The 16,132-nt window shown below is 37.9% G+C and overlaps 1 protein-coding gene across 4 annotated transcripts in view; it reads right to left on the bottom strand.

Annotated features, from left to right (window-relative positions):
- Positions 1–16,132, bottom strand: part of LIMCH1 (LIM and calponin homology domains 1) — a 323,010-nt gene that overhangs the window by 29,130 nt on the left and 277,748 nt on the right. For all 4 annotated transcript variants that reach the window (XM_039227025.1, XM_039227028.1, XM_039227026.1 and 1 more), the window contains 3 exons: positions 8,409–8,499; positions 6,837–7,000; positions 3,739–3,844 (listed from right to left, as the gene is read on the bottom strand). In XM_039227025.1, coding sequence (XP_039082956.1) covers positions 3,739–3,844; positions 6,837–7,000; positions 8,409–8,499 — 361 coding nt within the window. The remainder of the gene's footprint in view (positions 1–3,738; positions 3,845–6,836; positions 7,001–8,408; positions 8,500–16,132) is intronic.

The raw sequence follows: 16,132 nt of genomic DNA, 5'->3' as shown, positions 1-16,132 counted from the left end.
GAATGTTTTTGGATTACTTAAAGATGACTTATGGGGCACCTGGTGGCTCAGTTGGTTAAGCATCTGACTTCGGCTCAGGTCATGATCTCGTGGTTTGTGAATTTGAGCCCTGTGTCGGGCTCTGTGCTGACAGCTCAGAGCCTGGAGCCTGCTTTGGATTCTGCCCTCTCTTTCTGCCCCTCCCCGGCTCATGCTCATGCTCATGCTCTGTCTCTCTCAAAAATAAAATTAAAAACATTTAAAATTGTAAAAGAAATATTAATTTAAAAAGACTCCTTACGTGTGTGTGCACACACGTGTGTGTGTGTGTGTGTACACACGTGTGTGTGTGTGTGTCTATGTGCGCGCGCTTAAGGGGAATCTGTGAAATATCATTAGGGTGCACCAACAGATCTTCAGTAGCCTGTAAATCAGTCTATAAGCATATGAGTTTATAGAAATGAGAGAGAGATAACCGTCTAGGAGAGACAGTATTAGGTATGGCTCCAAGATTCCTGATCCTAAACGTATAGCTTCTTTGGACTTGATGTGTGACCACAGACTAGTCACTTACATAGTTCCACTGACCTTTACCTTTAAATGGAAGTACAACTGACAGACAATATTAGTTGCGTGCAGAACATAGTGATCAACAACTCTATATAGTATGCTATAGCACATACACATACCACAAGTGTAGCCACCATCTGTCAACACACAATGCTGTCACAGCACCATTGACTGGATTCTCTGAGCTGTACCTTTCATCCGGTGACTTATTCATTCCATACCTGGAAACCTGTATCTCCCACTCCCTCTGACTTTTTATAGCTGGGTGAAGCCCTATACTTCCCCCCGCTCCCTTCCCAGTTAAAGACAAATTGTGTCTTCTCAGGTTACATTTATTAGAGACCTTTTCTTCTTGAAGATAGGAATTTATTCACTCTAAACAACTATTACTGTTATTTTTCTATCTCTTGACAATGTGTTTGGTGAGCAATTAAAACACATACTTCAAGTCAGTGGTAGTCAAAGTGTGGTCCCTGGATGTCCAGAATCAACATCACCTTTGAGAACTTGTTAGAAATGCAAATACTCTGGCCCCAGCCCAGACCTACTCAGACACTGTAGGAGCGGAGCCCAGGGACCTGTGTTTTAACCAGTCCTGTAGGGAACCCTGGCATGTACTCATATTTGAAAATTACTGCTTAAAGCTGTATCTTTATAATATCCATTCTTATTTTAAGAGAAGCATTTAAGACTAGATTATTATTGGGGAACCTGGGTGGCTCAGTGGGTTAAGCATCCAACTCTTGATTTCAGCTCAGGTAATGATCTCATGGTTTGTGAGATCGAGCCCTGTGTTGGGCTCTGCACTGACCACAGAACCTGCTTGGGATTCTCTCCCCCCCCCCCCGCCCCGCCCCAAATATATTTAAATACATTACATTACATTTAAAAATAAATTTAAAAAAGATTAACTTATTATTGCCTGGCATCTTGCTCTGTACTTCCCCTACTGCTACTATTCTGAAACTACCCGATTAATTATAAGTGCTTATTCTGGGCCCGGTATTGATCTAAACATCTTTTTTGGTTTATCTCATTTAATTCTTCCAATGCTCCTATGAAGTTGGTACTATTGTTTCCATTTTACAGTTTACAGGTGATGATTAGAGATTAGGAGAGGGGCGCCTGGGTGGCTCAGTCGATTAATCGTCTGACTCGGCTCAGGTCATGATCTCGCAGTTCATGGGTTCGGCCCTGCGTCGGACTCTGTGCTGACAGCTAGCTCAGAGCCTGGGGCCTGCTTCAGATTCTGTATCTCCCTCTCTCTCTGACCCTCCCCTGCTCACGCTCTCTCTCTCTCTCTCTCTCTCTCTCAGAAAAAAAATTAAGAAAAAAAAAAGAAAAAAAAGAGATTAGGAGAACTTGGTGGAGAAGATCACACAGCTACGAACTAGATGAGCAAGAATTCAAACCCAAGCATTCTGTCTCCAGAGCCTGCAGCTGTCATTTACAGCTTCCGTGAACCAGAGTACCAAACAAGTGTGCATCAAATGGAATTCTATCTTGAAGACTGATCTTTGAAATTCTCTAGTGCTACTAAAGTTTATTTTTTTTTTATCATTCAACTTAGGTCAAGCACGATGTAAAGTCCCTTAACTAGCAGCACATTTTGCAAAATTGAAATGCATTACGACAGGTAACAGAACGTAAAAATATGTGAGACAACAAAATGAATTAAGATGGCTTAAACTATCTACTTCCTCTCTATATTACTTATCCACACAATTAAAAAGTGGTAGAAATAGGGCAGGATTAAAATCTGTCTAAATATGGTCAATCGCTGGCCCAGTTATAAGACTTTATTTTTGTCAATTCCCTTCAGGACAGTAGGGCTGACAAATTTAAAACAAATGCTTTGAAGGCAGTATTGAACTTGTTTCCACATAAAGGAACAAGTGATCATCAGTGTATGTACTAATTAATTCCCTCCCAAGTACTTCCTGTGATACAAATAAAGCCCACCTTATCTCCCAGGCATCAACTAGGGCTAAAGAAAGCCAACCCAGATGCGGCCAATTGTGGCCCCAAATAGCTGCTCATCCTTGAAAAGAAAAAAGCAAAAATAAATCCCCAGCCACAATGCCCCCATCCCATCTTCTCTTTGCCTGAGCTGATAAATCTATAAAGCATACTAGGAAGAGGCCATTAAAAAGATCAACAAGAAACCTCACAGTTCTTGCCTCCTAAACTCTAGCTGTTTTCACATCCGGAGAGAGAGCTCACATCAGTAATGCCCAGTTGTCTATGTGTTTTGCAGAACAGGCAGGGAATTCTCAGGACACTCCCCCATCCTGTTCACATCCGAAGGCTCCTTTCCGGTGGTTGTGGGCACCTGCGTTTCTCACAAGGATAAAGGGATTCAAGTGGAACTCTTAAAGTGTAAAGGGGTGAATTCACAACCTACACGGCCCACGAGTTACCTGGGGAGTTTGCAGAACACGTTTAACCTGTGATTGTGAATGACTTCTCAGTAATCATCACGCACACCTAGGCATTACTATGTAGTAAGAAAATCCGATTTTCTTGCAAAACAGTCAAATTGTCAAAGGAAATGAGTATTTATAGAGATGAGATAATTAACAGTTAACTAAGTTGACATAACTATTAATATGATAAACTTTTATTAAAATTATTAGTTTTTTATTTTGTAATTAAAAAAACATTTTGGAGCCAATAAAAATTTTTTTAAGGTATCAAACACTTGTGTAGGCCCTACTGCACCTACAGCGCTGGGCTGACCAAACTGTCAGCAGCCGGGTTTCTGGCTGGGCCACATAGTGCGATCCCAGATCTCCATTCTGTTAAAAAAATTTTTTTAAATTTCTTTTTTGAGAGATAGAGTAATATAGAGCATGAGCGGGGAGGGTCAGAGACAGAAGAAGACACAGAATCTGAAGCAGGCTCCAGGCTCTGAGCTGTCAGAACAGAGCCTAATGCGGGGCTCGAACCCACGAACCGTGAGATTATGACCTGAGCTGAAGACGGACTCATAACCGACTGAGCCACTCAGGTGCCCCCCAGATTTCCATTCTGAAGTTACTTAATGCAGCCACCACTGACTCTCACAAACACCATGGCTAAAGGGATGTTAACATAAAGGAAGTAATCTTCCTTTAAAATAAAGAATATTTTGCTGCAGATGGGCCGCAGAACAGGCAGAGTTAAAATAAAATATTTCTTTTGTTTTACCTTGAGAATTGAGATTTGGCAAATGTAATTGGTTGGTTTCAGGCATTTTGTCCCGAAATGGATACATCAGGGTTGCTTCTGGCTCTGGCGATTTTGGCTTTCCCACCTGGATCATGGAGAACAGAGAGAAACATACAAGTATTGTCCATTAAAAAATGCACAGGCGAAATGAAATTTAAGGACCCATAGTTATTTTATAAGTCAATAAACCCAAATGTTTAACTTTTAAGTGGAAATTTTTGCCCTTTCCCCAAAGCCCTTTTGTGTTTTGTACGTTAATATAGAGGTCATGGCCACCTGGGTGTCTCAGTCAGTTAAGCATTCGACTTCAGCTCATGCCTGTGAGTTCGAGTCCCAGATCGGGCTCTGTGCTGACAGCTCAGAGCCTGGAGCCTGCTTCGGGCTCTGTTTCTCCCTCTCTCTCTGCTCCTCCCCACTCTCAAAATAATAAACATTAAAAAAATATAGAGAAAGGCCAATTTTTTTCAGAGAAATCAAACTAGAGCATAAATATATGATGATTGCTTTTCTCCAAACCCAAAGTAATATTCTATCTTACTTATGATTATACATCATTCTGTACTATTTTCTGATCAATCAACCACATATCCTCTCCTTGGTACTAAGAAATACTGATTTTTCAACCCCAGAAAGTGAGATGCTCCATCTAAGATGAAATAAATCTTACTATGTAAGTGCTGAGCATTAAAATAATATCACCTTCTGGTGGACATTATTCTCAAGACACTACACAACCCTCCCACAAACTTCTGTAAAGCGCATTAAAGACAATATATTTTGCTTATTGACAAAGAAGTATTATTTTAAATAGCAATCATCAAATAGTGTCCTGGCAATGATGCCATTAGATTTTTAGGCATATTAGACTACTTGTCCTTATGGTAGATAGTTCCAAAACTTTAAGCTTTATAAATTCTTATGTTTGCTCTGTAGAAATAGATTTTTTTCTTCTTATTGCTATTTAATTTTATTTTTCCCAAATCTGAATGGCCTTTGGCAGAAGAAGCGCCTGATTACCAAACTGATGTCTAAAATAAGAGTCAGTAGACTCTGAGCAAAGATCGGAAGGAAGGGCATGGCTTGTATCAGTTCATATCCTTTCAGCTGCTTACAGGACTTTTTCGGGTTCACTCTGGCTGGTGGCTGTGTTCCCAGTAGACTAATTTGATAGCAATCAGGGCAAGGGAGGCCGTAGAGAACTTGTTTCATCATAAGCTGATCTATGATTTGGTTCTCAGGATGATCTAATGTCTATAATTTCTTCTTGGTAAGATTTTATTTTTCTTTCTGAATAATATATTCAACCCGAATGAAATCCTGAAGAAAACAGTTAATCACTTCATTCTGCATTACAGAGGTCGACCAGATGTCCAAATGAACTTCAGGGTCAAATATGCAGCAAAAGCTAAGGCTTCAAGTTACCAAAGTTGACAACCCCCAAATCTTAATCTCTTATTATTTCCTCCATAGTTGAGACTGACAAGAAAAATGGCTCGGTGATGCTCAGTTGTAAATGAATGTTAACACCAGAAATGCTCAAAATCACCACTATGTAAAAAGGTCAGCCTACGTGCATGAGCACTTTGTTTTATAAAGGTAACACCCTCAAGCGAAGTCAGAAAGCAAAAGCTGTTGCAATCACAGTGATCACCTTTCTCCTTTTTTCTAAGTGTTAACTCCATAGTACAGAAAAGAGAGGGGAGGGATTCATATGGTTTACGAAAAGCTTTGGGTTCTAAAATGATTATTCCATTTGCTAACCAACTAGGAGAGATTCTTAACCTGGAGTCCACAGAACAGAATTTAGGGGGTGTATATCCTTGATAGCACTGGATACCAAGGAAAATGTCATAATCTTGTATATTTTATACTTCTAAAAGTATATCTTTTGAGATATACTTTTATATCTCAAGTGTATTTTGAGAATGCTGTTTACCAGATGCCAAAGGGTCTGGTAGATGCACGTGTGCACACACACACACACACACACATACACACACACACACACACACACACAAACACACACAGCTAAGAACCTCTGAAAACAATTTTTTCCATAGTAGGGTAGACATGACACTGATGGTCTAAAGGACCACATAGCCTGCTTCAGATTCTGTATCTCCCTCTCTCTCTGCCCCTCCCCCACTGTACTCTGTATCTCTCTGTCTCAAAAAATAAAAAACTGTCATTATATCAGAATAATAATTTTCTAGTTTCCTTGTTATGCAAGCCCAGAGGTGTCAGAAGTATCATTGCTATAAAACAGGTAAATAGGAGAGAATATTTAGTAAGCTGTAGATACGCAAGCGTAGGCACATTACATTTTTCTTCTAAATATATAATTCTTCATAATTAAAAATTATTTAAAATAAAACTTAAAAGATGTTGAATGAATATATACATACCAATATATATCAATTGTTACTAGTAGAGGTAGGTTTTGGTGACTGTCTTGCTCTATTTCTATTTTTTAATTTATATATTATTTTTATACGTTTGCATCTATTATTTGACAGATTTGTTATGTATTTATATGTACATTACTATAAAAATGTTTAAAAATGCATAGCTACGGAATGTTTGTGGCCTCCCAAAATTCACATGTTGAAATCCTAACCCTCGAGGTAGTGGTATTAAGAGGTGGTGCCTTTGGTAGCTGATTAGTGCCCTTATAAAAGAGACGCAAGAGAGCTCCCTCGTGCTACCAAACAAATGAGGACACTGCAAGAGAGTCATTTGTGAACTGGGAAGTGGGTCCTCACCAGACACCTTACTCTTGGACTTCTAGCCTCCAGAACTGTGTGAAGTAAATGTCAGTTGTTTACAAGCCACCCAGTCTACGGTTGTCTGCTACAGTAGCCCAAGTGATGTAATGTATATATCCTCCTATATGCATTTGTTATTTTTTTTACAAAGCATATATAGTATATTTGTATTTAGAAAAAGACAGATTAAAGAAAGGAGTAGATTTGGAGAGAAAATAAATCTTCATTATGGACAAATGCCACTTCTGTAAGTTCCCTTCATAAGCCAGCCACAAGAGGAAGTCACACTAATTTGGACACTGTCCACTTCACCTTTTGTGACAGCACCAACTCCACCTTTCCGCTCATTTCATTTTCCAGCTTCTCCCGGTCTTTTTCTTCTGGCACGTCATTCTTCAGTTGGGGGCTGGAGGAAAACTCCACAAAGGGCACAGTAGGGCTGGAGCGAGTCACAGTTGTGGTAAAATGCTGCGGCTCTGAGATGGAGTTACATTCAGGAACATAAAAAAGAAGATCGTCACATAAAGGACCATTTCCCCTGCATCACCATGAAGTACACCAAATACGTATCCGGTCCTAGGCCGTAAGACGTTAGATTACTGTGTGAGGAGAGTTATAAACAGCCTAAAATGCCAGAATTGTCTAGCCTTTTTCAAGACATTAAAAAGAAATCAAGCAACATAAAGCACACCAAAGAAGCCCACTATGAAAAATTTAAGCTCTTAATAAGAGTCACAGTTTCCATATGAATAGCATGATAGGAAACAAAATGTTCACACATGATACTACGGTAGGTGATGAGATTGGATATGGTTGGATGAGAGAATATGTATAGACAATTTCTATCCAAATGACTGAGTGGCAACTTGACTCTTTCTTTTGAATTTCAATGCCCCTTTTAACCATTACATTTTCATAATTAAAATGTGTTAATGACTGTGTGGCATATATAATGCAATGAAAATGAAGTGTTCTCTGATCTATGAGGAAGAATTAGGTATACTCTAGTGTGAGGGGGTGTATCAAAATGTGGAGGTGCAATCTATTTTGAAAAAGCATATGCTAACATTTGTAGTAATGGTATTTAATTTATTTTAAAATGCCATTTTAGGGGTGCCTGGGTGGCTCCAGTCAGCCAAGCATCTGACTCTTGATTTTTCATGGTCATGAGATTGAGCCTTGCATTGGGCTCTGTCCTGAGGATGGAGTCTGTTTAAGATTCTCCCTCTCTCTCTCTCTCTCTCATTCTCTCTCTCCCTCTGCCCCTTCTCCATTTGTGCATGTACCCTCTCTGTCTCAAACATAATATAAAATAACTAAAATAAAATAAAATAAAATAAAATGCCATTTTAAAATAATTTGGTATTGGAAGAGGGTGACAAGGTTTTATGTTTGCAAAAACAAAAAAATGTGTTTAAAATATTGAGAAACATTACTTTAGGAAACAGTGGGTCTCAATTCATACTCACTGTCCATATTGGTGGCATTACTTTATTCTTTTAAACTATTCACCAGCTTTATCATTTTAGCATCTATTTTAATAGTTTTGATTTATATCTTATCTATTGATATTATGTACATTAAAATATGACATTTATTAGCATAATTTGGGGGAAACATAATTTTTTTGATGATGGAGATACACTTTCAAAAAAACAAGAAATACCATAGTCGCAAAAATGTACAGGGCTCCGGTTTCTATAGCAAGATAAATTCTATGGGTCAGGATTTCCTCAGGCAGCCTCTAGGTGGCAGCACAATCATACCTGTTGTAGAGCCTTGACTACCTACATCTCTGGATCAGTGGGAGTTCTTGGCTATATTTTCATTGTATCTTAACAGTTATCATGATTTACTTTAAAACTAGTTTGCTTGGAAACAAACCTGGTGAGGCAAGTTCTCTATTCCCTTTCTGTGTTTCTTTGCCATCATTCTCATCTTCTTGATTGTTGGGTTCAGTTTCCTCAGTGGTTGCCTGAAAAAAAAGAGTTTTTCCCTTTGAATAAATTATCCCTTGGTACTTCTAAAAGACAACAGGTTTCTTTATTTATTTTTGAAGAGGAATTTTTAGGCCAATGAGTAAACTGCCTATACAAACTCATTCTTTTCCATTTCCTAGGCAGCTTTACGGTGAAAGGCTAGATTGGGAGGAAGGGGATATACTGTGAAGAAGAGATGCATTATGAGGTCACACATGCCAACCACACGCACTCTCCTCTTACTGTCTTGGACGCACATCTCACTTTCCCTTCCCCATCATCACTGAATTTTCAAAATCATAGTTACCACCTACTTGTTCCCAAATGCCTTTATTTTTTATTTACTTAAAAAATTTTTTAAAACATTTTTATTTATTATTGAGAGACAGAGAGAAACAGAGCATGAGCATGGGAGGGACAGATAGAGGGGGAGACACAGACTCTGAAGCAGGCTCCAGGCTCTGAGCTGTCAGCACAGAGCCCAACACAGGACTGGAACTCACAAACTGCGAGATCATGACCTGAGCCGAAATCGGACGCTTAATCAACTGAGCCACCCAGGCGCCCATCCCAAATGCCTTTAAAGTTGGCTTAGGCTCATATCACCAATGGAAAAAAAAAATTTAAGGTTACAATTAACCTTTCAATAACTTGTCTTCAGCACTGATGCCTGTAACTCTTAGCACTGTGGATTTTACTCCTGCTGTTCTTTTTCTTCCTGGGGTTTCAAGAACTCTCTATAAGCCAGTTTATTTCATTCTCTTTCCTCTTCTCTGACTGGTTTTTATTTTTTTTCATCTCATCAAAATATGGGTCATTTCTAAAAATTTCAACTATTTTCCATTACATGTGCTGAATCACCCTCAAATATATCAATTATTCTCATGGACTCACCATTACGTTCTCTATCCATAAATTAATAGTACTTTCATCTCCAGCCCTGAGAATCCATCAGAGCTTCAGTCTGGCACGTTGGTGTCAAGGTAAATGGTTCACACTCAACATGTTAAAAGTTACTTTAAAATAAGCCCCTCCTCCAAATCGATTTCTATTTCCAAATCCTCCAAATGCCAAACTGTTTATGGCATCACACACAAAAAAACTCTTTATAATGGTTTTTTGACATTTAGTCATTTTTGAAAGAGAGACAAAGCATGAGCAGGGGAGGGGCAGAGAGAGAGGGAGACACACAATCCAGTGCAGCGTCCAGGCTCTGAGCTGTCAGCAGAGAGCCTGACGAGGGGCTTGAACCCATGGACCATGAGATCATGACTTGAGCTGAAGTTGGACGTGTAACCGACTGAGCCACCCAGGTGCCCCCAAACAAAAAAACTCTTAAGTGTTTCCTGATTCATATCTCACAACTGCCCATCATTTGCCATGTTCTGCTAAGGCTCTAACCATAGTTTTCATATGCATCTCTTCCTTTCAGTAAAGGCCCTTCCTATAAGTTAGGGCTTGAGTTTATCCTTGACTCCTTTGTTCTTCCACTAAGAGGTCTCTCTGATTTGGATCTTGCTGTCTAATCCACTTGGCACATCACCGTAATGGTCATCTTTTTAAGGAGTACTTCAGTGAATCACTTTTAGCTTGTGTTCCTCTCCTTCAGAAGTACTTCATTAAAAAAAAATTTTTTTAATGTGTTTTTACTTATTTCTGAGAGAGAGAGAGAGAGAGAGAGAGTGAGCAGGGGAGGGTCAGAGAGAGAGGGAGACACAGAATCCGAAACAGGCTCCAGGCTCTGAGCTGGCTGTCAGCACAGAGCCCGACGCGGGACTCGAACTCACAAACTGTGAGATCATGACCTGAGCCAAAGTCGGATGCTTAACCGACTGAGCCACCCAGGTGCCCCTCATTTTATCTGTTTTATGTTTCATAACAACATTATGATATCAAAAAAATTTGGAACAACCTAAATGTCCAACAATTGGGGAATGGTTGAATGGATTATGGTATGTCCATAGAAAGAAGTATTATGCAGTCGTTAAAAGGGGTATTGAACAATTGTTAATCATATATGAAATACTTATTATCTAATGTTAAGTCAAAAAATGTAAAACACATATTGAGTATGATGCCTGCTATTTACATATGTAAGATTTTGTATATGCAATATGTGTACACAAATATACCTGCTAATACATATATAAAAGTGTATATAAAAAGACAGTCAGGAAATATACTAAAATGTTAATAGTGATTATTTTTAATGTGCTTAAATTTGGATGACTTTTTCTTCTTTATAAATATATTTCCTGTTTCCCAAAATGTTCTCCAATAACTATGTATCGCTTCTGTAATCAGAAAGCAAAATCACTGTAATTTTATGTTATCTTTACTTGGGAGCTAATTGAGTCCAGAGTGATTCCAAACTTCTCCCAATGATATTTTGGTACTTGCTTAAGTGAATGAAAGGATGATTAAATACTGGCTTGAATATACCTCAAAAAACAAATTGAATAAATTAATGACTATTGTATTTTTTAGTAATAGTATCTTATTGTAAAGGGCTAAAGAATTTTAAAGATATGTATAAAATAATAGATTTTAATAGTCTTTAAGATAAATATTAAAATTGGCTTCAGAAAAGGCATTGTTAAGTACTTTATAAAATATTCTCATAGGTTCTCAGAAAGCTATGAGTTTATTGGTCTCTTATAAGTATATATATTTTATCCAGAAATCAAAATTTGCTTTTCCACTAACCAAAATGAAAGCCCCTTAAAGTTAATATATTGGTGAAAATTGTTATTGAATTCTTTAAGAACGAAGAAACTTTATGAAAGAATGCAAGAACTGTTCAATATACGAAAGTCAAAAATGTGATATACCATATTAATGAAATGGAGGATAAAAATCATGTGATCATTTCAATAGATGCAGAAAAAGCATTTGACAAAATTCAACATCTTTTTATGTTAAAAGCTGTCAACAAATTGGTTATAGAAGAATGCACCTAACACAATAAAGGCCATACTTCACAAGCTCACAACTAACATCATACTTCATGGTAAAAAGGTCCAAGCTTTTCCTCTAGCATCAGCTTCAGCAACAAGACAGGATGCGTACTCTCCCCACTTCTATTCAACATAGTCCTGGAAGCCCTAACCAGAGCAATTAGGCATGAAAAAGAAATAAAAGGCATCCAGATAGGAAAGGAAGAAGTAAAATTATTTCTGTGTTGAGATCACATGATCTTACATATAAAAAAGTTAAAGACTACACACACACACACACATACACACAGAATCTGTTAAAACTAATAAATGAATTCAGTTAAGTTGCAGGATACAAAATTAATATACAACTATCCAAAAAAGAAGAAAACAATCTCATTTACAATACCATCGAAAAGGGTAAGATACTTAGAAATAAATTTAACCAAGGTGATTGATCTGTACACTAAAAACTATAAAACTCTGATGAAAGAATTGAAGAAGACAGAAATAAATAGAAAGATAGCTTATGTTTATGGATTTGAAGACTTAATTTTGTTAAAATGTCCACATTACTCAAAGCAATCTACAAATTCAGTGGAATCCCTATCAAAATTCCAGTGGCATTATTCACAGAAAAAAAACCCCTAAAATTCATATGGAATATCAGAAGACCCCAAATAGCCAAAGCAATCCTGAGCAAGAAGAGCAAAGCTGGAGGCATCATACTTTCTGATTTCAAACTATATTAGCAAGCTACAGTAATCAAAAGTACTGGCATAAAAACAGGCACATAGATCAATGGGATAGAGTAGAGAGCCCAGAAATCAATCCACGCTTTTATAGTCAACACATTTTTGACAAAGGCACAGCACTTAGAACACAAACTGGGTAAAGAATCATTTCTTCAATAAATGGTGCTGGGAAAACTGACTCTTTACATGCAAAAGAATGAAATTTGATTCTTATCTTACACCATACACAAAAATCAATGTGTAATTGGATTAAAGATTTAAATGTAAGACTTGAAACTGTAAAACTCCTAGAAGAAAGCAGGGAAAAGCTCCTGGGCCTTGATCTTGGTAATTAATTTTTTGGATTTGACACAAAAAGCACAGGCAACAAAAGCAAAAATAAACACGTGGGACTACAACAAACTAAAAGATATCTCCACAGCAAAGGAAATAATTAACAAAATGAAAGGGTAATCTATAGCTTGGGAAGATTTGCAAATCATTTATCCAATAAGGAATTAATGTCCAAAACACATAAGGGATTCTTACAACTCCATAGCAGGGGTGGGGGTGGGGTGGAGAAAAGTAAATAATCCAATTAAAAATAGCTAAGAGACCTGAATGGACAACCCAGAGAAGACATACAAATGGCCAACAGTTATGTGAAAAGATGCTCAACATCACTAATCATCAGGCAAATCGAAACTGCAATGAGATAGCACCTCACACCAGTTAGGGATGGCTATAATTAAAAAGTCAAAAGATAGCAAGTGTTGTCAAGGATATGGAAAAAAAGAAATTATTTTGCACTGTTGGTGGGAATGTTAAGCTGGTACAGCCATTGTGGAAAATAGTGTGGAGACTCACTCCCCCCAGAATTGCAAATGGAATCATCATATGATGTAGCAATTTCACTTCTGGTTATATACCCAAGGAAAATGAAATTGGTATCTCAAAGAGTGATCTGTACTCACATGTTCATTGTAGCATTATTCATAATACTCAAGATATGGAAACAACCTAAATGTCAATGGATGAATGGATAAAGAAAATGTGATACGTAAATATTACCTTTTATGTATAACAAGGTACAAAAAGAAAAATGTGACCATATATGTTAAATTATATACAAACTTATCATTTATATATATAATTTGTGTTTATATGCAAATACATATCTATCTCTATCTATCTATACACACACTCACAGACACACACACACACACACACAGTGGAATATTACTGAGCCACGAGAAGGAACGAAATCCTGCCATTTGCAACCTGGATGAACCTGGAGAATGTTACACTAAGTGAAATAAGCCAGACAGAGACAAATATTGAATGATCTCAGTTATATGTAGAATCTAAAAAATAAAAGTAAAAAAAGCCAACATTGTAGCAACAGAGAGTAGAGTGGTAGTCACCAGAGGCTGGTGACAAAGGGGAGGGAAAACAAAGGAGAATGGCTGTCGCTAGGGCCTGATGGCAGGGGTCTCAGGGGAAGTTATTGTTAAATGGATACAGAGCTTTGGTTTTGCAAGATGAAAAGAGTTCTGAAGATGGATGGTCGTGATGATTACACAACATTACAAATGTACTTAATACCACTGAAGTGTCCACATGAAAATGGTTAAGGTAGTAAATTTTATGTTACCATGACAAAAAAAAAAAATGGGGGAGAAAAACCACTGTAAAAAAATTGTTTGCAAATTTTCTAAGTTTAAAAAAACACAAAGCAACTTTAGACAACAAGCCTTTCAAGCTTCTAAATGATTTTACAATAGGGTCTACTGGCAAAATGTGTTTTTTCTTTTGGACAATGGGGTGATTTTGAAATCCTCATAATTAGATGGGTATTTTCTAATGATAGATAACCATGTATCAATTCTGAAAGAACATAATATTAAATTAAAATACAGTTTTAACACCATAGGCAGGAAATAAGCATCATATTTATATTATTTGATGGATTTTGTAACTTTTTACTACATTTACAAGCCTGGGTTGAATCCCTTTAAAGAGGCTTAATGAGTGGAAATAGTTAAGGAAACCAAAGTCTTTATTATTATATATGTATATGTACATGTTGTGTGTGTTTACATTGTTATATGAATGACTTGACATGATAGCAGCATTTGAAGAGGAATGAGCCGAGCATTACAAAACCGTAAGTTAGGTTTTATAATTTAACATGCTTCCCACACCACACACATAGAAATATTAATATGTGATAGTATTTTTGTCTTATATGGCAATATATAAAATTCTGTCAGAAATACTGATTTTAGGTTGCTCCCCAAATTGATTAGATTATAGAAGGCTGTCTGAGACCTGAAGTCAAATTTGCAGATTTAAATGTTGATGAATAATGCTTTTGAGAACACTAGTGTTTCCAGTTACTAGAAAAAAAAATAACCACCAAAACCAGGCCAAAGCCTCCCCACTCCAAAAATGAACAAAGAAACAGGCGTGGTTTATTAAATCTCAGATGCTAGCAATTTTAAGTTGTATTATTTAAGGTACTACTGAGAAAGGAAATATACTCTCTGTTAAGTGTGATATACTGATTGTAAGATATACACTGATTTAGAGACATTCAAAAGTGGAAAGCACACCATTTGGAATCAAGGAAATAATTCATGAAGTCCTTTGGACATACTTTATAATGCCAAGGAGAAGAAATCCTCAAGCACTACTTCATTAATGATTAATTTACTAGCATATCACATTCCAGTAAGATTTGACTTATGCATGGCTGATGGAGAACTTCCATTTTGAAGAATTCTCACACTTCTGAATGCATTTCTATATGGCTTAGCACTCAAATACTGAGCTCCCAGATGACCCTATTTATCCTCCCTTAAAATGATGCTTTAGGGGTACCTTTAGGGGTACCTGGGTGGCTTAGTCAGTTAAGCGTCCGACTTTCGCTTAGGTCATGATCTCGCGGTTCGTGGGTTCGAGCCCCACATCGGGCTCTGTGCTGACTGCCAGCTCAGAGCCTGGAGCCTATTTCAGAGTCTGTGACTCCCTCTCTCTCTGACCCTCCCCTGCTCACGCTGTCTCTCTCTCCTAGAAATAAAAAAAAAAAAAAAAAAAAAAAGATGCTTTAAAGGTTACATTTTGTAGTTACCGTAGCCACCTTCAACACTTGCTGCATTTACCATGTATCAGCACTGTTGGGGCACTTGACATGGATTATGTCACTTCATTCTCAGAGCAAGCTTTTAAAGGTATGTATCAATATGATTCTCTTTATACAGATGAGGAAACTGAGGCCCAGGAGGCTAAGTGGCTTACTCAGGGTCACACTGCTAGTAAGCAGGGGAGGTGGGAACCCTACCCGGTGCTGGTAACCTCAGTGCTCCATTGTCTGGGTTTGGTCTCACACCCGCCTCCACGTTGTCGCCAGGTATTTAAAGGCTTTGACCATTAAGAAGCAATCTAAGAGGGGTATCTCAGTGGCTCAGTTGGTTAAGTGTCCAACTTCAGCTCAGGTCATGATCTCACGGGTTTGTGAGTTTGAGCCCTTTATCAGGCTCTTGGCTGTCAGAGCCCACTTCAGATCCTTTCCTCCTTCCTCTCTTTCTGTCCCTCCCCCACTCACACTCTCTCAAAACTAAAGAAACATCTAAAAATATGTAAAGAAAGCAATCTAAGAACCGGAGAGTCCCCAAGCTTATTGCTGAAATGATTCAAACTGCCTTTTCCATTCCCTTTCTTTGTCATCCATTCTACCTCATTCTTTCCATTCTATTTCTCATCCATTTGTCCTGCAAAAGATGAAAGCCTCTAGAATCTCTCAGGAGAGGAAACAATTTAGCTAAGTCTCCACTCCCAAGGACAGCTTGAGACCAGAATGTCCCCAGTCACCACCCCATCTTGGGGCTTTTCACCAGCCCCAGTTCTGAGAAGTCAGGAATGCTAACAGCACAGCATCTGGCATAGAGCAGATATGT

The sequence above is a fragment of the Hyaena hyaena genome, unplaced genomic scaffold (assembly GCF_003009895.1).
Source record: "Hyaena hyaena isolate Hyena2069 unplaced genomic scaffold, ASM300989v1 scaffold_24, whole genome shotgun sequence".
NCBI classification, from domain to species: domain Eukaryota; kingdom Metazoa; phylum Chordata; class Mammalia; order Carnivora; family Hyaenidae; genus Hyaena; species Hyaena hyaena.
Note: the sequence above shows the minus strand (reverse complement) of the source record. Positions and strands in the feature narration are given on the sequence as shown.